The sequence below is a fragment of the Poeciliopsis prolifica genome, unplaced genomic scaffold (genome assembly GCF_027474105.1).
Source record: "Poeciliopsis prolifica strain line A6 unplaced genomic scaffold, Auburn_PproV2 SCAFFOLD002, whole genome shotgun sequence".
Taxonomy (NCBI): Eukaryota; Metazoa; Chordata; class Actinopteri; order Cyprinodontiformes; family Poeciliidae; genus Poeciliopsis; species Poeciliopsis prolifica.
The window spans coordinates 19,506,741-19,529,072 of record NW_026562377.1 but is presented as its reverse complement, the minus strand read 5'-3'; the positions used below and the strand labels follow the sequence as shown (position 1 = coordinate 19,529,072).

Genomic DNA, 22,332 nt, shown 5'->3' with positions numbered 1-22,332 from the left:
TAAAAAGAAAACAAAAGTGCTATTTTTGTCAACATTATCTTCTTTTATCAAACATCTCCATCTAGTGGACAAAACACGACATTGCTCAATGTTGTAGATTAACAGTTTATTGCACGGTCACCATACTGTAAACATCTTTGGGCAAAAAAAAAAAAAAAACAACAAAAAAATCCCTATGAAATGTGGCAGTAAGCATAATCTTCTTCTCCAGACATAAAAATTATGATTGGAAAAAAAAAAAACATGTCATACAATCAAGTGACAGCTTTGACTAAATCTATACAACAATGTGAGCAAATGCTTAAATCGCAATAATTTTCCATACAGACTAACGTCTTTCATATTCGGACGTTTTTGTTTGCAATAAGTTTGATTAGCAACACTAAGATAAGATACAGATGAACTTTCAATGGTAAATAAAATTTACCATTGGCACAATCATAAAATTTAAACCTGCTAAATCTGTCTTTAGTAACTCTGTATCATCACATGCTTCGCAATAGGAAAAAAAAAAACCTAAAAAAAATATTTAAACATAATGTTTCTTGTACAAAAAAGGCAAAAGGAAGCACATGGAGAAAAAAACTGATTTGTTTTTGATTAAGTAGAATCAATTGAAGGGAAATTCTGATAAAGTGCAATTTAACTCCTTTTCCATCTATCATTATAGTGGTATCATGTTTCTCAGACATGTTTTAACCATTCCATGATAGTGAAAACAATATTTTTTTGTGCCTTTATGCAAAGCTAGAGATCCCTTTGCATTAGGCCAAGCTTGTGATAATGCATACCCTTGCAGAACAGATCTCCTGCCAGCTTATTCGCGTCTCTGACATCCTCCATAGGAAACAGGAGTGAGCTCTGGGACGGTCCTGCACAGAGCAGAGACTCGTCACAGCCACGAAACGGGCTCGGCTCCCTTTCCTCGTGCTGGTCGCATCTGTACTTTCCCTCCGTTACAGTTCTTCAGCCCCCGGCTGGCTCAGTGGATGGAGTAGCCCATCTGGTGCAGCTTCAGCAGCAGGTTGTGCATAACGTCAAATGTGGTAAAGCTAATTCCCACTGCGATGGGCCCTTTCACCCAGTTCATGCTCAGGCCTTTGTACAATCCATGCCTGACGCCTTCCTGCTTCACGATCTCGCGCATGGTCCCCAGGATGGTAGTGTAGCAGGAGCCGATCACGCCGGCTGTCTGCATGCGCCGGCGCACCACATCCAGAGGGTATGAAGCCGACTGTCCAATCAGGCCCGCGCAGGCTCCAAATGCCAAGCGCTCGTAAGGGTAAGGCTGAGATCGCTTCGTTTTATCTAAGGTAAAACAAATGGTAGGGTTGGAACTGACTGTGATCTACCAATCTTACTTTAATTAATCAAAACCAAACATGCAAAGACAGAGAAATAGTGAGTACCTGCGTGGAGCTTTTTGAGGGTCTCGTAGGTAAAAAATGTGATCCCTGCATATGGGATAACACCCAAGATGGTGGGAGTGAAACCTTTATACAGTGTCTTTACACCTTCCTCTTGGGAGATGCGTACAAAGACATGCATGATGTTACTGTACCTGTAAAAGACAAACAGAAATACATTTGAGAAATAAGTTTTCGACTGAGTGCAAGGTCACAAAAACTGCAAAGACCAGCACCGTATTTTTATGACATAAGCATTAATCAAGAGTAAGAAAAGTCTTTATTGGTGCCAATATAGGATTCTACGTTCAAAGTATGATGAGGACAGACCACCAACGTCATATTGAACAGAGACAACCCCAAAGTAGTCCAATCAGTAAAGAGAGAGTGAGAGGGAACTCCTCTTTTCACCAGACTGAAAGTCAAACAGTGAAAACTCAAATTAAAACTCAAATTCTGAAATTGACTTTGTAATAAACTTTAAACGGAGCTTTTTAGCAGTAGTTTTACAAGATTTATGTGGCTCTTTCAACATTTGTCTAAAGATAAATGAATGCATGACTTACTTTATGTTTAATTAGGCTATTAATTATCTGATCACATCATAAACTCTGGAAGTCTACAAATGGTGATCACTTCAAAGCTACAGGAAAAATCCAACTCCCTTAAAAGAAAGACGTAAATAAAATGAAGTGTCCCTAGATGGAAGAAATCTGCAGAACACAAACATATCCTTTTATATCTACAGTCAGAAATGGCCTCCATACTGAATGGTGTTAACTGTTTTTTTTTTTTGTTTTTTTTTGTTTGTTTTTTTTGCTTTTTCCAGGAATGACTAAACTGATCATTTTAAAATTTGACAAATTTGTCCTCTGGTTCCCCTGCTAGATGAGCTCAACTCTGGAGGTCCTTACATTTCTTTAGCAGTGACAGCCATCCTGGCTCGGACCATGTCCAAGGGGTAAGTTAGCATGGCGGCGGTCGTACCGGCCAGAGAGCCCGCCAGCAGCCGTGGGAAAGGAGGCAGCGCTCTGAAATGAAAAGCAGCTGACTGTAAGCACACTTAAAGAAGATAAAGTAACTCCTACACACAGCTACAGCCATGCTAGTATAAGCTAAATGCTAACATCACTGTTGCTACAGTCATGCTGGCTCAGCGAAAGATGCACGTTTTCACAAAGCTTGCGCAATCATGTGTTTTTTTTTCAAAGACTTAAAAACATGAAAAGATCACAATGAGAAATACTTTTGAGTCTTTACTCACTTGCCCTGGAAGCCATAGTAGCCCCCCAGGAGTTTCTTGTATTGTTCGTGTGAACAAAACTGGATGGCAGCGTAGGGCATGACCCGCACCATGGTAGCAGAGTTCCCCCTCCACAGACTGAGGAATCCATCCTTCATGTAGGTGCAGTAGATCACTCTGAAGGCCTCCTGCAGCACACCACAACGTTCGACGTGTTATCCGCTTAGCATTACATAATAAGGTTTGTAAAGTCCCTTTGTTAACATGTGGTCACAAACAGTTTAGCCCCAAAACGTCAGGCCAAAATGATTCAAGTTGAGCTACTTTGAGTGTGCAAAGTTGATAAAAATTGGAAATTAAATTGCAGTGAACAGCAAGTTTTGACATTTTCATTTGTATAATACTTCTTAAATTTATCCATCCTTCTTGGATGGATAGATTCAGAATTATCCAACACCTTGTGTATATGTTTCACATTAAATACCAAAAGAATACATTCAAATTTGTGTTTGAATATATTTGTACGAAAGGCACAAATGTTCACACTTTTGTGAGGCCAGAAAAGCAAAGAAGAGAAGAAAAAGAAGCATTCACTCTTTCATTATAAATTTTTAAACTGTTACTTAATGCTTCAAATTTTACTTTCTTTAACATTTTAGCAAATATTCTTGAAAAATAAACTTTCAGGGTGTATGAACAGTGATGCAAGAGCTCAGAACTTTCAGTATGTTTTGCACGTGAGCAGTCAGTTGCCCTGCTTATCACTGCAGGTATGTGTTAAGTGGTGAAAATCTGTCTTATCAGTTCCTCTTCAGCAGATAGGAGAGATAAATAAACTCACCTTTGCCGAGAACCTCTTTGAAGACACTGAAAAACAACAAGAGACACAGTGAACCACAGGGTTGAGACACACCGTCTCATGTAGGCTAAACATCTACTAAGAGGATTAGTCAAGTACAGTTGGGGTGTGAACTCTGGTACGGATACAAAACATTAGTTCAGTCTACAGGAAAACGTAAAATGTCCAAGTGTGGCCTTTTTGAAGCCTTTTTCCTCATCTATATCTGGAAAGAAGCCTCAGACTTGAGAGTTCGTCTTGCCTTGAAAAATGATCTTGGTGCGGTCCAGAGGTGCAATGACGATTTTGGCCACAGCTCCAGCAAACGCGCCACACAGCAGAGAGTCCAGAGGGGTCAATCTGGGTCTTAGGTCCTGTTTGGAGACATTTTCACACATTTGTGCTTTAGCGAGACAACGTTTTTCAACATGAGCATAAAAAGCTGCAATATAAATATAAAATAATAAAAGCTGTGGTATGTCTCATCTATGTCTGTGCTTCATGTGGAATGCTGATCAACGGAAATGCTCCCGCAGAAATTTGTCAGCTCAGGGTCAGGGCAAAGAAAGGAAAAAGCAACAACACGCACGTGGATGACGGGGCACGGAAATAGAGAATCACATGAGATAAGACCGCCCCAGGTTTCTTAGAACATGAACCCTGCCCTGTGTGATCATGAAAGCAGTCCTAAAGTAGGCCAGCTGAACTCAATAAACACTCCCTCTGACTGATAGCAGAAGGATTTGGCACGATAAACATAACCACCAACAGAAAAACTAAACACTTTAGAAGATTGCATTTGTAATTCATATTCTTAGAACTATTTCATCATTTAACTTATTTTTGATTCAAAGTACCAACAGTGCTGTGAATTTACAGCTGGCATTTCTCCTGCTTCATAATCTATTTTACAATTGTTCGTTTTACTGCGTAGGCCCGGTGAGGAGGACGCGTCTCTAATAAAATAAAAACACAAGAAGCAGGGACACGTCAACACAGACAAGTTAAATGTAGAAATGCATTTGTTGAAGATGCACCCGTTGGGCTTTTTCTGTCCAAATAAAAAGATTCACGGTTTTATTTTAAGTCCAACTCGTGAACCTGTATTTTTATGGACAGAGGCCTGCCGGGGTTTTAGCTGGCATCACCCTTCTATTTACAGCAGCAGTACTGTTCTGATGTCGGATGTTTACAACCAACAAGGTTGACTGTCACAATAACACCGCCATAAAGAAGAGTATGTTACGAGAGGCAACACATAGTGGCTTTTTCCACTCTTAATCGCTTTTAATATACGTTTGCGATTTTATTTTATTTTTTCTTCTTTTAAATCAAACTTACAGTTCTTGGTCATGTTTACCCTGTTTACTGTTGTGACATAGTCAACCTTCCTGTTTAACACTTAAGAGGAAGATTCATTCAGATCTCTTCCATAGAAACAAACCATTTTAAATGCCGTTCCACACCCATCTGCAGCAACCTGTCTGGTCGCGTTTTAATATTGTTTATCCTTTACGTTTTTCTCACTGAGAGAAACACAACCTGCGCGCTGGCTCACCTTTGCTTGGCTGGACGGTGGGAGGGTCAGCACGGTGGTTGGGGCCACGGCAGGCACGCGGCCCTGGCGGTGCTCGTGCACGCGGTGGGCCATTGGTGCCCCCTTCTTAGATTAGATTACCAAGGCTCGTCACGCACCCGAGGTGTTCCTTCTTGGACAAAAACACCCCCCGCAGCTGTAGGCGAAAATGTCATAGATTGGGTTGAAACACTCCAAACTCCTGTTTTTGAGGCGACATCCTCAGTGCCAGAGCACGAGTACGTGCATTCTCTCACGCCCATGTTCCCACCACGAATCGTCTGCCTTGTAAACAAACAGTGTCCACAGAACAGCGTTGGTTTGTCTACATAAAGCCCAATTCATAACGATGTTGCTTAAGTGATCATATGTGTCCTTGTTGTCATTTCAATAAACCGTGCAGGATCTCAATGATTCACAGCTGTCCCAAAACAAAAACAAAAAAAAAATCTGTAAAATGAAGACACTCCTGCTTCCTGCAGTGAAATCTGTTTTGGTTATTAATACCCGCACGGACGCTTACCTGGATTGTCCCGGAGCAGTCCGTGTTTACAAATAGTCGACGCGTGAAATCCCGCAACGCTGCGCCGCGCCGCTGCAGCTCGTCCTGTTCATCTCCTGTTTGTTTGTTTGCTGGCAGGAGGCTCGACACTCGCGCTTTTTAAGTTGCACAGCACACGCGCCGCGGTGTGTCCCCCACGTCTCCACCGCGGTGTTGAAGTCTTTTATCAAGTTGAGCCGAAGAAAAGTGTCAATAAAGCGCGCAGTTTGTTTGTTAGGGGACGTGAGTCAGACAACGTTCAGCTCGGAGGTGTCGCCTCTCCCCCTCCTCTCTCCTACTCTGTTGCACAGAAAGATTATTCTGGAGTCTCGAGCCCCGAGCGAACGAGAACACGGCGTATTTCACTGTTTTGGACTACAACACCCAAGAGCAAATGGCATGGCACGAGCAAAGTCTCGCGAGATTATGTTCATTATTAGGTTGCCAGGTATATGTTACGCAATCATAGCGATCTTTTAATTAACCGTTTGCTTTCGTTTTCCATATGATTTCATTTTGTTTTGAAAGCTCAGGTAAGCGTTATATTCATCAAATATTTTTTCGAAATAATTTTCTCTTTCTTTTTTTTCTAAATACTTATTACTTGCAATCTTTTCACCATTTTTTGCTCCCATATAGTTACCTACCTGTGGGTGTCTGTGTGTGTGTGTGTGTGTGTGTGTGTGTGGTGTGTGTGTGGGGGGGGGTGGGTGTTGTGTCTGTGTGTGTGTGTGTGTGTGTGTGTGTGTGTTTCTCTTTTTGGGATCAAACTTTGGAAAGAGCTAAATGAGAGCCTCCATCCATTATCCTAGCCCTCTTATCCTTGCAGAGTAACTCTGCCTAACTCTAACAATTATTGGATGAGAGCCAGGATACACTCCGGAGAGGTCACCAGTCAGCATAGGGCAACACACAGGTACACTGGACAAACAGCTGTGCATACACCACATACTTAAAAGACAATTTTCAGAGACCAATTAGCCACTCTGTCCATGTTTTTTGGACAGTGTGGCTAATCACCACACCAAACAACTGCCTTTTACAAAGTAAACCTATGAATAACTTGGAATTTTTTCTTGCCTTTAGGACCTACAGAACACAAGGACATAAAGGACATCAAACAGAAATGCACTTTCATTATTGCATGTTAATGCATGCAATAGTGAAATAGTGAAACCATAAATGGCTGCAGGGCTCTATAATGTAATATTTTAGGTGCCATGGCTTAATATTTTCCTTGTTAAAAAATATATTAGACCAATTGCATGGATTTTGGCACTAAACTTTCTGGCACTAAACCTTAAGAATATAAAACATTTGGAAAACATAGATTAATTGCATTTGATGACTTTATCATCAGAATAACCTTATGTGCCAAGTTTATGGGTACAAAGAATTTTACTTTGCTTTCCAAAGGTTGCATAGTAATCAAGATACAGTCAGAAACAGCGAACTAAAATCTATAACAAAAACACTTGGTAAGTAAGGACTACAGGAGTAAGAAAATTTGCTCTTGTCCTTTTACAAGGTATATCCATCTTGTGCAGTAATTTTGTTTTTGTCATACACATATATAAAGAAATACAGTATGTATATTATTACTTACATTCATGCACAAGGGGAAGACATTCTTGGTGCAAAGTTATTATTGCAATCCAAAAAAAAATCTTAATATCACGTTTTATTAACTTAGTACAACCCCCAAATCAGAATAAATAAAATACATATTTTCATAATACAATAGGATTTGACCATTTCCTGTGGTATTTTCTTGTTGAAACGACAAAATAGGACACAACTAAAGTTTTTCTTAACAGTTTGGAGCTGGAAAAAGCCATTGCGATCCAACCTGGCAACCCGCGGCTCTGGCCGTAGCGCTGAAAAACTTGTTGTTGTCTGGGAAAATGGCGTCAAACGTTGAGGCCCCGGAGCGTTGGTACCTCGCCCTCCTCGGCTTTGCGGAACATTTCCGAACCTCCAGTCCACCCAAAATACGGCTGTGCGTACACTGTCTACAGGCCGTGTTTCAGTTCAAGCCCCCGCAGAGGATCGAAGCTCGGACGCATCTCCAGCTGGGCTCGGTTCTCTACCATCACACCAAGAACAGCGAGCTGGCCCGCAGCCACCTAGAGAAAGCGGTGAGGGGCGTTTGATCTGGGAAAGAGCGGGGATGCTGCAGAGAAGCGGAGGGAGTGTAGGCCGCGGGCAGTGAAAACACCGAACGGCGGAAGTGTTTAAATAGCGATTCATTCAAGAAGGTTACATTGATACAGAGGTTCTGATACGTGTTCAGATAATTTCGGTACGAAGTGTGTCGATGTTTTAACCCGGTTCGGCCACTTTACGCTCACGCGCTGGTTTTCACCAAATAAACTGCTGCTCAAATATTTACGCCCAGAATGTTGACTGACAATATTTTGTCTCTTTTTTCTTTTTTTGCAGTGGTTTATATCTCAACAACTTCCTCAGTTCGAAGATGTCAAATTTGAAGCTGCGAGTATTCTGTCGGAACTATTTTGCCAACAGGTAAAACAAATAAAGACTTACTGAAACGCTATTATGGTGACAGGAATAAGAGCCGAGGCATGTTTGTGCTTTTCAAAGACATTCACAAATGTTTCTGGGATTCGAGGGGGTGTTGTTATGACCCGCTAACCTCCCATATGTAATACATTTTCAGAATTTGGTGGACTCCGCAAAGCCCCTGCTGCGTAAAGCCATCCAGATTTCCCAGCAAACACCATACTGGCACTGCAGACTGTTGTTCCAGTTAGCGGTATGTATTACTCCAGTGGTATTAAAAGTTTTCCTACTGAAGATGCACTGATCGCAGATTTCGTGGCAGATTTCTTGTCACCATTTTATATTTTTTTATTTTATTTTTCCAATGCAGCAGGAAGTCTGATTCTACTTTTGCTGGCTCATTATAAATAACAAATTGATCCATCCTGACATGAAAATGTTTATGTTCCTTACATATGCTCATAATAAAGTAAAAAAAAAAAATCACATATTAAGTTGTACCTTTCTCAGTTGCCGCTTTTCTGCCCGACTGCTGGTACTCATGTTCAACCTCCGACCCAGTAGGCGGCAGTAATATACCTAAAGCTTGCTAAGCTATAAATTAGTTTCATCAGATGTGTTGACGTGTTGCATTTTGGTTTTTAAAAAAAATTCTAATCACAGAGATTAATTTTAAGATGATTTTTAATACATTTATTTGTGTTCAAGAACATACGAGTTTACATAAACTAAAACGATGGTTTTCTCAAGAAGGGTTTGAAAATACCAAACTATCTTTACACCACAAAATGTTACAACATTACTTCATGGTAAATCGGTCATGTTTTTAGGTGGGGTGGGGGTTTTGGCATGAATTATTCCCATTATTAAATGAGGTGGCATCACAATGTGTGTGGGGTGGATTACATTACCTCTGCTGTTAAAAAGGAATTTACAGAGATACAGAACTAACTTATATAAACTTCAATGCAAACTACAATTTGCTCTGCGGATGTGCCTTACCAAGATTTGATTCCACTAGCATTATTTTTCAGAACGTCACAGACTCAAAACATAGCTTACTCTTTTTCGCCTATCAACAACTGTGTTGTTGTCAGTGTGAAATGTTGGCACCTGTGTTGTGGTGCTTTTACTAATTGTGTCTGACCTGCAATGTCATTGATCAGGGCCAGGGAATATTACAATTATCAGATTTATTCTTGCTTTATTTTTTATTTTACTATTTTTTATTTTCTTTTGTTTAAGTTGAAGAACAGAGTTAGACCTGCTGCATTTGGATTCCAGTTGTTTGAAAGTTAATAGTTGCCTTTATTGAGATGTTAAGGTTGTTTTCTTATCTCTTTCAGCAACTTCACACTCTGGAGAAAGACTTGGTGTCAGCATGTGACCTTCTGGGAGTTGGTGCTGAGTATGCCCGAGTCGTGGGTTCAGAATACACCAGGTAGATGTCTCTGTCATTTATAGTTTGCATGTTTAAAGCGAATGACATGGAGGGGGGGATATTATGGGATGCCCAAAACAAAATGAGCATTTTGTCCCGTTGACCAAAAGGTAACTCTTTGCTGTAACTCCGAGAGCTTTACTTGTGTGATTCGCTTCACCTGAATCTGTTATGTATTGCCGTTTGCACACTAAATAATTAAGGGGGAAACCTTTCAAAGCTGTTTTAAGGTCTTATTTTTAATGTATGTGAAGCTGATACAAATAGATTTTTAAATGTACTAAGATTACAAATATCCTGTTTTCTTCTGAAATAAGCCTTTTATTTGTGCTTGAAACTCTCTTTAATTGAGATTTGTACCTAATGATTAAGATTACAATGTATTTATATGCAATAATTTGATGTGAAAGTTGACTTAATTTTACTTTTTGTATCTTTTAGGGCTTTGTTTCTTCTTAGTAAAGGCATGGTAAGTTTTCTCTTTCTATTTTTCTCTTCTCTGTAGCTAAGTTTTATCTTCACGGCTTCCTTTTTTATTATTTTTTTTCTACATCGCCCACGTGGAAACACAGTGTCAAGTATTGTAGTAATTTGTTTTGACCTGGGGATGTTTCCTAACCTTCCAGTTGCTGCTGATGGAGAGGAAGCTTGGCGAGGTGCATCCTCTTCTCACACTGTGTGGAACTATAGTAGAAAACTGGCAGGGAAACCCCATCCAGAAGGAATCACTGAGAGTCTTCTTCCTGGTACTACAAGTCACACACTACCTGGATGCTGGACAGGTAGTAAACCTCCCCTGCTTGGGCGATGACTAGGGAAACAGTTGATCAGCAAAGTTATGTGTTAGATTTCGAAAGCGGGATGAGGATGGACGTGTCAAAGTTGACATGAGTGGCTACCTTGTTTTTTTCCTGGTCAGGTAAAAAGCGTGAAGCCGTGTCTGAAGCAGCTGCAGCAGTGCATTCAGACTATCTCTACACTCCAAGATGACGAGATTTTACCCACCAACCCAGCTGACCTCTTCCACTGGCTGCCCAAGGAGCACATGTGTGTCCTCGTATATTTGGTAATGCTGATTTCCTTTCTTTTTCTCTGTTACTCTCAAGCACCTGTCTGTTATTTTGGTTCCTGTGTGTTTGGCACCAAACAATGGTTTAATAGTAAAACTCCAAATTCAGCCCTATTTGGTACCGGTGATTTAAAGTACACACCCAGCAGCATACAGAGGACGACTGAGGCAGAATAATTGGGTTTTATACTGTTGCAAGCTTGTGCACACGCATCTAGAGTCTAGCAGGTTATGCTGATTGTTTTTTTACACACATGTTCTGCATAACACAATTTTTATGCCCTTTTAGATCAAGCTCCTTTGAAAAATTCGAGTTGGTCAAAATTGGAATCAGCTGCTCAGACCTAAAAGTAAAATATAAACCGTTAGCTAGCTAAAACCTGTATTGGCATACCTCTACGTAATTAATATCAGCAGTAAATCAGTTCATGTGTAGTCATGTTGTGGCGGCGACAAACATTCTGAATTCTAAGCAGAATGTGCAAAGCACCTGCTTAAGCCCAGTTCACACTACACGATTTTAGAAAAGTTGGCCGATCCTGAAAACGTGAGAGAGACCACACACTAGCCGATTTAAAATCGTAGGTGTAAGGGGTTCGATAGTAGAGTGAGGTTTCACTCAGAGAAATTCTAATTCCAGCTACAAAATCCCTTCAAATTAAAATTCTGCGCTACCACACCAGAATTTAGAGTAAACAAACAAACATGGACAGCGACGTTGAAGTGGTAACTTTAGTTTGCAGACTTATGTTAATCCAAAAAAGGCGTAACCAAAAATCAACACTTTGGATTAAGAACTAGAGACATTGTGAGCAAGGATTATATTTGTTGCATCACAACATGGAGGTGAGGTTTTTTTCTTTTTTTCAAAAAAAATACTATTCTTAATGCTTTAGGATTTGTCCTTTAGTTAACCGTTACCGTTTACATATAATTTTATAATTTTCCGCTGTGTTTATGTTGTTGTTGAGTATATGCATATACTGTCCCTTGTTTCAGAAAACGGAATGACTGAAACATCAGAGCAGCTTAAAGTAGAAGAAAGCATTTCCTGCATTTTCGTTTTTAGAAAATCAGATGGTAGTTATCCTTTTTCTCCCCAACTGATGGCGAAAGCTCAAAGTATTCCAGCTCCTTTAATTGAAACTTATTGTATTGTTTAAAATTGTATTACAACTGCAGAATAAAATCAAATGCGCCATTTGAACCAAAGATTGGAATGCGCTTCTCAACCAGATGTAATAATTTTATAATTATCTTTATTTAAAAAAAAAAAAAAAAAACAATGATCCAATAGCATGCTGCTCTGAATAAGGATAAACTTTTACTTGATTTTATGAGATCTAATGAAGCACATTTCATTCACCGTAGCATTGTAAGCGGTCCTGACGTTCCACCGACTGGACCCGATCAGTCGTAACACTCCACACACTACAGGATGATCGGTTACGATTGTCGGAAACGACAATCTTAGAACTCAGAACGTTCTAAGAGAGTCGTAAGGGCAAAATCGGGGCAAAAAATCGTGTAGTGTGAACTGGGCATCACAAGAAATATCTCCACCAGTTTGTCATTCGTACTCCAATGGAAATCAATCTTAGTGCTTTACAATGAAACGGGAGGTAATAATTACCCCTAACACATGGAGTGAATAGTTTGTGCTTAATAGCAGCAGAAGCCTCAAGCAGTAGTCAAACCTGTACAAAATTAATTAAATAATATTTAATCGTGCAAAAACATTTAATCAGAAACTCTCTATTTTATTTATTTTTTGTTCTTGTTTTGTTTTCATTTTCCAGGTGACAGTCATGCACTCCATGCAGGCGGGCTATTTGGAGAAAGCCCAGAAGTACACAGACAAGGCTCTTATGCAACTGGAGAAACTCAAAAGTGAGTATTACTCCGTGGCTAACTTCATCAGCTTTGCTCGGTAAACTGTCCAGAAAACACTAAACGGTGCTTCTTTTACCACTAATCTGTTTATGTCAGTGTTGGACTGCAGCCCCATCCTGTCTACCTTCCAAGTCATTCTGCTGGAGCACATCATCATGTGCCGACTCGTCACGGGCCACAAGGCCACGGCATTACAGGAGGTACATCGTTTCTATTCCCGTCACCATCCCTGCAGTTTATATTTAAATACGCGCCAGCTTAAAAAAAACTCATATGGAACATATGAAGCTCAGTTCGTTCTTTGTGGCTTGAATAAGTTTTAAGCTTTTCCAGCTTACAACCAGAAAAACTCACCTTAATAAACAAACTGAAGCATTTTAAAAGGAAATTAAAAACAGGGGGAAATAAAATAATGTGGTCACACACCGTAATGAAGACTGTGGTGAGAATTAAACACCACATCTAAACTCAAAATACACAGGAGTCATTTCAGCTGGCTATGATTACCTCCAAATAATTATTTTTATATATAATAATTCTATAATTTCCAAGGGATTGGCTGTAGTGTGAAGACATGGGGGGAAAAAAACACATTTGAGGGATTCTAGAAGCATTTGCAAAAATATATGGTCAAATGAAACCAAGTTTGTTGTTTTTCTCTTTTTTGCTCCAATTCCTAAAAGGTGTGTTTGGTGCAGAACTGACACCGCTCATCTATTGAAATTATGCCACATCCACAGTAAAGTGTGGCGGTGACCCCGTTATGCATTGTTTTCCTTCAACTCAACTGCGAACAGTGGAGGCAACTCTGAACAGTTTCAAGCATTTTACAGTGATTGTGCAAAACATTCGGACTGGAAGATCAAATCAATTTTTCTGCAGGGCCCAAACCCCGACGTTGAAATCAGCAGAATAATGGGTCACCACAGGAAGAGTAAGGCTACGTTCACACAGAGACTCCAGTCTGTCTTATGCGTGAACGGTCTGGGGAGAAGAAGAATGTTTACGTCACACAGCAGCACACTCTGTACAGGAGTAATAATGGATGCCGCTGTCTATGGATTGATTTGTAAGTTATCAAACAATGGGAGCAGACAGCATATTCCCAAGATCATAAGACGGAGGAAGCCAAGAGAAGGGAAGCACATCTAATCCAGATTTACTGCTTCTGGCTTCTTCTGATGCAAAACTATGATACAATATGGCCGTTCATATTGCAGACACTTTAAAACATATCTGATACATATCCAATTTAGTTCCACATATTGAAACGGAACCATTTTTTAAAATGATTATTTTGGTACAAGGATTGGAACTGGGCTGTTCAGACCATGGAAAAAAACTCAAACATGGGTCACATATGGGCAAAATAAATTGGATTTGGGTTGCATTACCCGCTGTGTGAATATCATTGTGAATTTCCCCAGCCACTGATTTGTAGAGGACTGGAGAAGCACAGGAGATGCCTTCACTGTCTGACAGATTCGAAGTGTGAAGATGTTCCACTTTGATCGAGTCCTACCCAAAAACAACAAAATCCAACCACATTATTTCAGGTTATTTGTCCCTCTGAAAAATGTCAGTTTGTTTTCCAAGTACGTCACAAAGGTTTAAGTTGACATTAGACATTTTTAACGTCACTAAAAGTTTGTGTTCACGCTGTGTCAAAACAGAATTTGCATACTTAATGACCATTTGTCTCTGTTTAGATTTCACAGGTTTGTCAGCTGTGCCAACAGTCCCCCAGGTTATTCAACAACCATGCTGCTCAACTACACACACTATTAGTGAGTGTTTTGAATCAAAACCTTCTTTAATATTGCTGGTTGTGCTTTTCTAAAAGTGAAAAGACTACAAAGTCTCTCTAATATTCCAGTAATAATCCTGATTCTCAAGTCATCACTTAAGTTGACCAATTTGGCATTTTGGACTCATAAAAGGGTTACCAACAATTCAGTATATAATTCAGGTGCAAGACTGGTCAGAAGGGGTTAATGGTAGACGTGCCTGAGCCAGTCAGAAAAGTTGTTTATCACCCAGAGGAGAGAGAAAACTGGAGATGTACTGCAGAGGGCTGGGCATTGTACCTGCTTTCTGTAGCTCTGAACAGTAGATTATTGTAGGAAAATGGTGCATCAGTATGCTTTCGGCTTAGCTAGTAAGTTCCTGAAGTGGATAAAAGATTGGAAAATCAGCAGAGCATTAAGCAGGCAACTCATTGCTGTAAAGTTGCTCTGAAAGTGGAGAAGTGGAAAGCAGATGGCAAATGTAAACTATCAGAATGGCCACAGCTTGATTGTTACTAATGTAGCAACAAGCAGAATTCACAATCTCCACTCTGATTTAGCATTTCTCATACTTCTGCACAACTTTCGAAAATATGAATTGTTAGAAATCAAATAGACGCACTGAAATTACCAAAGAAGTGGCTCGTCAAAGACTGGCCTGATGCCAGGTTTAGTAAATAATTTCAATTCGGCCTATCTGTCTTTGTGGCCACCTCAGTTCATCTTCGTAAAGTTCGCAACCACCAACCCACAAGTTCAGACCCAGTAATGAAAATGCATTTCTTTTTAGTACAGTGCAAGTCTGAGTCGTTGAGGAGCGGAGTGTCTCAACTTGTCAAACGATCTCTGTTCCAGAGAAATCGCCTTTCTCAATAACACAGCTGTACATATTTACCTGAACCATTTTTCTGTGCGGCACCAAATTACTTTGAGTCATCACTTGAGTTGTGCAGCATTTTGAGACGCTCTGCAGCTTCTCTGTTGAACATTTGTTTAGGTCGATAATGACTGTTCCTGCAGTGGTGCGATATTTAATAATCCCAGAATATTGAAGAAATTTCGCAAACCTAGAAAATTGCTTAAATTGGAATTTTGAAATGGAAAATCCCGTCAAACAACTTTCCTCTGACTTTCACCTCCCAGGGTCTGTACTGCATCTCAGTGAACTGTATGGACAACGCAGAAGCACAGTTCACCACAGCGTTGCGGGTGAGTGCGTTGGGATTTCACATCAACGCTGCCACCGCTTTGGTCTGGCCCTTTCTGCGCCGTAGCTGGTCTGTGTTCTTGTCACCAAGTCGCTGTTCGTGTTGCAGCTCACCACACACCAGGAGCTGTGGACGTACATTGTGACCAACCTGGCCAGCGTGTACATCAGGGAAGGAAACAGACACCAGGAGGTGAGAAAAGGATTCATTTTATGCTTTTTAAGTTGGAGTATTTCAGTGTATTTATTATCGCCTGAATCTACTTTCTTTTAGCAAACTTTTATCTTTTTTTAAAAAAAGTAGATTGCATTTGTCTACTTCCAATCAACTGATGCTCAATATTTTAATGCTCGTCTTTATCAGTCAAAGAGTAACATGAAAGGGTGACGTTCAGCTGAAAAGCAGTTGCTTTTAATTAGTATTTTTTGCCACCAGGGGGCACCAATAAACTTTTCAGGCGTCCTGTTTTACTTCCCGCTCAGCAGAAAACAATGCTCACCAGAGTGTGGCGAAGCGTGTTCGAACTAACAACGTTCTTCTTCTAAGAACAAAGTTTAAAATGCACCAGAATCGAAGACATTGATATTTGAAGCATATTAACATGCTCATGTTTTTACCTGTTTTCCAGCTGTACGGCCTCTTGGAGAGAATAAACCCGGATCATAATTTCCCAGTCAGGTAGAAGTTCATTAATGTATTATTCTTCATTAAAATACCACTTTATATGATGGTTTTGTTGTCAACACTTAAACTATTTCCTCTTTGTTTTGATTCAGCTCCCACTGCCTCCGCGCTGCAGCCTTTTACATAAGGGGACTCCTGTCCTTTTTTCAGGGACGCTACAACGAGGCAAAGTACGGGAACTTCAAAGTTGGCTACTCCAACAATTTAAACCCCGAATGCAAAGCTCTGCCTTATGCTCACGCTGCTTCTTTATGCGTTCTAGGCGTTTCCTAAGAGAAACACTGAAAATGTCTAACGCTGAGGACCTGAACAGACTCACGGCCTGCTCTCTGGTTCTGCTGGGCCACATTTTCTATGTACTGGGCAACCACAGAGTAAGACAAACACCTAGCAAACATTGTTCACACTTGCACTAAAACTGCTTTTTTTTTTTTAAATATGAAACAACTGGACTGTGAATGAGGTTGAAGCACAAGGTCACCAGGACAGAACATTGTGGTTTCCTTGTTTTTTTTTTGTTTTGTTTTGTTTTTTTCTTAGAGTCAGACTGTCCTTTTTATCCAATTATGTTTAACCTCTGGAACAGAAAACTGCAGGTTTATTCTGGCCAGGCAAACCTAAAATAAATCAACGAGATGAGACTTGCAAGAGCCTTTACTTTCGGAGTGGGTAGTGAATGAAAAAAAAAAGTGCAGCTTATCGGTTTGGGTGGTGTAAACAATTAAAGCAAAGCTCGGCCAAATTTATTGGTCAAGATTACTTTAATCAATATTAATAGTAGTTTTATGCTAGTTTTTGATCGACAAACACAATTCCGGTTTATATCTCCTCATGTTTATGCACTATAGTAGTAGAGATGCACCAATGATAATGTTTTCTAGATAAGTTTTTTATATAGTTTTGACCTGCTGGTACCAATTTCACATGATTTTGATTTCTCTTCAAGAACTATAACATAGACAATTGAGGAACAACATTCAGGTTTAATTTTCTCATTCGTATTCTTGCAGTAATTGTTTCTTATTTGGGAAGAGAGAGGAGTCACTGTAAAACTGAATTTGAATGTTGCGAACAAAGAAAGATGAAGTAAAGATGATATTATAAAGTCTTTTCAACGTCTCAGTACTAAAAGTTAATTTGCTTCCAGCTTTTCTTTCCACAATATTGTTAATATTTTATTACTTATTACTTTATTACTTTTCACTGATACTGAAAACAGCTACCTTTGAGATCTATTCGTTCACTGACAACGTCCAAAGCAGCCAACACAAACCTTAGGTATGTTGCGTTCACTGGTCGTAAAAGAGTCGTATTTTCGAGTTCCCAAACTGTCGATCAAGCTGCAAGTGGTCCATTTCCTTTCTCGGTGCATGTCTATCCATTAACCAATCAATGCGAGGTTGCAAGAGTGTGTGCATCTCTCTTCTGGTAAAAATAGTCTAAAGGCATCAGTGCATCAACCTGATAAACATTTTGTTTTTCATGTTTTCTTTCAGATGTCTGATATGTGAGCAAAACCTGATGCAGAAACCTGCTGTTTCTAACTGCTGAATTGGCTTTTTTTATTTATTTTTATTTCTGAGTCTAAACTTTGACACGACAGACAGCAAAATGTAATCTGATATCTTGAAACGAAAATAAATTCAATGATTGACCAAAGATTTGCTCCGGGTAATAAAACAAGCCTTTGAAATAAAGCAGCTTAATTTATAGACACCTTATAAACCCCCACAAGACTAAGGTGCTGCATGCAGAAATAATAAGAGCTCTCAGACATTACAACAAAGAAAAATCTAAACCTGAAAATAAAAAAAACAACTCCATATTAAAATGATACATTTATATTTAACATGTTTTTCCCCATTAGCATTTGTAAAGCTGGATACTGTGGTCTGAAGTTCAGTTCATGTTGGTTTAAAAAAAAAAAAAAAAAAAAGCTCTCATTTGGCGGTAGGGAAGCGATAAATTGGGATTAAGTTCCAGCTGACCCAAATTACTAAAACTGGTACAAAAAACAAAAAAACAACAACAAACAAACAAACAGAAGAAGAAGAAAAAACCTCTGGTGGTAGCGGTCAGTTATCAAATGATCCTTAAAAGAGACCCCTCCCCCTTTTAAACATAATGTTTTCCTGGCTATTAAATTTTAATTGCTTGAAGGTTTGGACACAATATGAATATATTAATATATCTAATAAATGATTCAGTATTTGTAGGAATCTTCTCACTAAACATGATTACAAGCTCTTTTCCCAATTGTGATTGTAGCAGCAGACATTTAACTCTGGAAACGATGTAAATTCAAGAGCATTGGTATTTTTGTTCAATATGTGATTGTTATTATTATTAGTAAATCAATTAAAATGTTTTATATATTTACACATGTCATTCTTCCCTTTAGGAAAGCAACAACATGGTTGTACCTGCCATGCAGCTAGCCAGCAAAATCCCTGACATGTCTGTGCAGCTCTGGTCTTCGGCGCTGTTAAAAGGTCCGTACTTCACTTTTCATTGTTTGCTTTCCAGAGAGACGAGCGCGAGCCTCGCACATTCCCAGCGGGGATGCGCGTCGTGGATTGGTGCTTCAGAATGAAAGACTGAAACCCCACTGTTACTCTTGCAGACTTGAACAAGGCCCTTGGAAACAACATCGATGCCCACGAGGCTGCACAGATGCACCAGAATTTCTCCCAGCAGCTGCTGCAGGACCACATTGCGGCCTGCAGCCTCCCGGAGCATAACCTCATCAGCGTACGTAAAGCAGATTTGAGGACGTCATAATCTTCCTCACAATGTTTTTCCCTTTCATGAGATCTGCACTTTTACTTTAGCACATCTTTTGTTTTCGATTCACGTCATAATGCTGCAGTTGCACAATATGTTTGTTTTCCAGTGGACGGACGGCCCCCCTCCCGTTCAGATCCAAGCCCAGAATGGTCCAACCACGAGCCTCGCAAGCCTGCTATGAGGAGCGTCCCGATGCATGATTGTAGCTGGTAAATTACCACAAGCAGCAATTTGATGCCTAAAAAACCTGCTATCCACACCACTGTAGCTTAAAAAAAGGATTTTAATAAGTGACAGGTTGGACGTTCACCTTATTTGCTTCTGAAGATTACTTCCTGATTATCTGCTACTAATTTTTCCTGAAGTTATCAAACAATAACACTCTGGCGGCATGGACTTGGGGCACAAGATCCGGGTATGGCTGTTGGTTTTGGGTGGAAGGACACATGGCAATGTATAAAAGGGCTTCATTGCCTCAGATGTAGGGATTTTGAGTTTGCCAGGATTATCTTCTATTTCCATTTCTTGGAAAAGATCCAGTTAGATATGGGCAGTAAAAATATGTAGAAGAAATTAATTTATTCATGTTGCTATTTTTGTAACTGTTGATAAATATTTTACATCTTGCCTTTTTTGTATGAAAGCTGTTTTTTCTCTCCCATGCGTGGAAGTTACTAATGCGAACTCCCTGCACTATAGTTTTTCAGCTGGGGCACGAACCGTAAATTTTTTATGATTTTGTTGTTTTTATTTAGTTTTTTTCTGGGTTTTTTTTTTTTTTTTTTTTTTTTTTTTTTTTTTTGCACAAAATCCACTGTAGGTAATATAGACCTGTAACTTATTTTTACAATATATTCATTTGAAAAGTCTGTGTAAAGAAAGGAAAAAAAATAAAAAATATCAGCATATGTTGTTTTGAGGCACAATCCGCTGTTTAGGGGATGCATTTTAAATACTAGTAGAATTTATCATATTATCACTAATATCCTTAAAACAATACACATTTCTCTCATGCATTTGTTAAAGTTCCATTATAGAGTATTTCTCGTTCATGTTTTTTTTCTTTCCACACATCAGCTTTTTTTTTTTTTTCCAAACATTGGGAAAAAAGATTTATTTTATTGTTCTAATTTGTCTTGATAGTCCTACTAAATGAGCTTTTCACAGTATGTTTGTATAAATTTGCCACTTGTTGAACCTTTTATTGTACAGTGACATTTTATAAATTCAATTTAGTAAAGTGTGATATGTATTATTTTAGCTACCCTATGTAGGTATCTCAATGCTTGGTATTTAAAGCACTGTAAGAGGTGGACACACAGTTTAAGCTTCAGTACTAGCCATATTTTATCCAATGCCTCTGTTTTTAATTCTTACATTGTTTTCAATATTTTTTCCAATAAAAATATGATTGAAATCTGTCAGTTTATTGACTGATGTCTCTAATCCGATGTCTTTTTTTTTGTGATTTGTGCCTACTTCCTTATCAAAGAAGTCTGTATGCATCAAAGATGTGCTCAGTCAAGCATATTGATAGGACATGCGAAGCATTTGATTGAGGCAGCAAATTCAGTCATTTGAATGGTCATTCCAGTAATGTGTAATACTTTCAGTACGCACTGAAAGAGCAGGTCAGAACGTCGATTTGCTGAAATTGTTTTGATTTTGTGAACTGCTTGACGAAAGAGCAGACCAGACTGGTCAAGGACAGAGTCGCTGAAATAACAAGTAGGACTGAGCTAGAAAACAATGAGCCAAGTCTGAATAGCTCACAGAACGTTGTTCAGTCTATCATCGAAAATGGAACAAGTAAGCCACAGCTGCAGTTTCACCGAGACGTAGCTGCCGACCCGAAGTGACAGTCTGGGGCAGTTTAGTTTTACCTGCAAGAGCTTCCGAGATCTACGGCTTCGGTTTTGTCACCAGAACAACCATCAGACATCCACTTTCACACATACGACTTTTATGAGCTCTTTGCAAGAAGAAACCCAAAACAATTTCCATGGAAGACGGTGCGCTGGTCAGATAAGACCAAAACTAAAATCTCCATCTTTAGGGGGGGGTTGCTGCAAAGCTCCTTGAAGACAAGTACTGTGAAAAAAATCACTTTTTTTATTTTCTCTCATCAAAAACATACCTAAAATGTTTGGTTTGATTTGTTCATGCATGTTAGTATCCCATGGCAGCTATTTGGGATGTCTGAACTCCTGCTTTCATATATCCACTCCTCACAGATCAGCCCTCCCCTGTGCCTTAACACTCATCTCCTCTAGACTAGCAGCAACAATTAGCAAACACCTGATGTAACTGCGAGTCTGCTGAGCTTCCTGTGCATTCTACTTCGCAGTATGATTCTTCTGAGAGTGGTTGTAAACAACGTAATGAGAAGCGTTGTTGTGACGATATGCTAAAGGCAAAGTGTCGGAAATGAAGCTTCTTAAAGAGACGGATGCGAAATTTCAAGGCGTCAAATTATGAAGTCATTTTCTTTGTCATGTTTGATATTTACAGCATTTCTATAACAACTGAAAGTGACATAATTTCTTCATTATTTTATAAAATGGCATTATCTGGCTGGAAAATGCCCAATTACTATTGCAAGTAAAATAAAAAGATAAGAAACAAGGCTCATTTTTTTATTGTTGTGCAATAAATATTCTCGCATAATGGCCAATTGTTTTCAGCTCCTCAGTAACCAGTGTCCCGCCAGTTTGTCTCTGCGTCAACAAAACTGACGTAAATAGACCAACTGCCTCCTCATAATATTATAAAGTTTTACACAGGACTGCTGGCGATCCATCATTAAATCCAGGCGTGTTGAATAAGAAAATGAACTAAAACATTTACCAACCCTTGAAGATTGACTTTGGACACCACTGCTCAAGCCAGTCACCTTTTGAAGTCACAGCTTCAGCTCGCTAAGTAGAGGCTAATAAAGAATCTACTACCAAGTACTTGTACCTGGAAAAAAAAACAACTAGAGACAGGTTTAGTATGTTATAGTGGAAAAGTAGCTCTATGGATCGAGAAGCCAATTCAGGCTTCTGGAGAACATGAGACATAAAATGTTTGGCCTGAGCTACAATGGAAAGCATATTCATGAGTTTTGAATTACCAAGTCAAAGAGGAGAGCTAAGTATTCTTGAGAACGCGTGGCAACTTGAAAATTGCGTTTTTAACCATAACTCTGACAATGAACAGTTTCCAGTGAAGGAAAAAAAAATAAAAACATTCTGAAAACATCATCTTTCACATGTGTAGAGCTGGTGCACATGCCCCCCTAAAAGACCTGCAGCTTTAATTGCAAAGCACTGAGTTGGAGAGGGGGGCTGGCAA

At 39.4% G+C, this 22,332-nt stretch overlaps 2 protein-coding genes across 2 annotated transcripts; one reads left to right on the top strand and one right to left on the bottom strand.

Annotated features, from left to right (window-relative positions):
- Nucleotides 1–308: 308 nt before the first annotated feature.
- Nucleotides 309–5,964, bottom strand: LOC129378317 (mitochondrial coenzyme A transporter SLC25A42-like). Its single transcript, XM_055058628.1, has 8 exons — nucleotides 5,587–5,964; nucleotides 5,046–5,220; nucleotides 3,750–3,861; nucleotides 3,491–3,516; nucleotides 2,671–2,837; nucleotides 2,321–2,437; nucleotides 1,410–1,561; nucleotides 309–1,308 (listed from the first exon to the last, which is right to left on the bottom strand). Exons 2-8 carry the CDS (start codon nucleotides 5,136–5,138, stop codon nucleotides 983–985), a joined length of 993 nt encoding a protein of 330 aa, XP_054914603.1. The 5' UTR covers nucleotides 5,139–5,220; nucleotides 5,587–5,964; the 3' UTR covers nucleotides 309–982.
- A 1,524-nt stretch (nucleotides 5,965–7,488) lies between these two features.
- Nucleotides 7,489–20,442, top strand: mau2 (MAU2 sister chromatid cohesion factor). Its single transcript, XM_055058072.1, has 18 exons — nucleotides 7,489–7,742; nucleotides 8,047–8,130; nucleotides 8,285–8,380; nucleotides 9,474–9,568; nucleotides 10,010–10,037; nucleotides 10,195–10,350; nucleotides 10,488–10,634; nucleotides 12,437–12,527; nucleotides 12,627–12,730; nucleotides 14,240–14,317; nucleotides 15,461–15,526; nucleotides 15,634–15,717; nucleotides 16,154–16,203; nucleotides 16,302–16,379; nucleotides 16,472–16,583; nucleotides 18,611–18,701; nucleotides 18,833–18,960; nucleotides 19,103–20,442. Exons 1-18 carry the CDS (start codon nucleotides 7,509–7,511, stop codon nucleotides 19,175–19,177), a joined length of 1,797 nt encoding a protein of 598 aa, XP_054914047.1. The 5' UTR covers nucleotides 7,489–7,508; the 3' UTR covers nucleotides 19,178–20,442.
- The last annotated feature ends 1,890 nt before the right edge of the window (nucleotides 20,443–22,332 follow it).

Coding starts and splice junctions, on each gene's coding strand:
- mau2 (XM_055058072.1), top strand. CDS start 7,509: ATGGCGTCAAACGTTGAGGCCCCGGAGCGTTGGTACCTCGCCCTCCTC. Junction 15,527..15,633: donor AGTTCACCACAGCGTTGCGG/GTGAGTGCGTTG, acceptor TTCGTGTTGCAG/CTCACCACACACCAGGAGCT. Junction 15,718..16,153: donor AAGGAAACAGACACCAGGAG/GTGAGAAAAGGA, acceptor CCTGTTTTCCAG/CTGTACGGCCTCTTGGAGAG.
- LOC129378317 (XM_055058628.1), bottom strand. CDS start 5,138: ATGGCCCACCGCGTGCACGAGCACCGCCAGGGCCGCGTGCCTGCCGTG. Junction 3,862..5,045: donor CACCGTCCAGCCAAGCAAAG/GTGAGCCAGCGC, acceptor GTCTCCAAACAG/GACCTAAGACCCAGATTGAC. Junction 3,517..3,749: donor CACCAAGATCATTTTTCAAG/GCAAGACGAACT, acceptor GTTGTTTTTCAG/TGTCTTCAAAGAGGTTCTCG.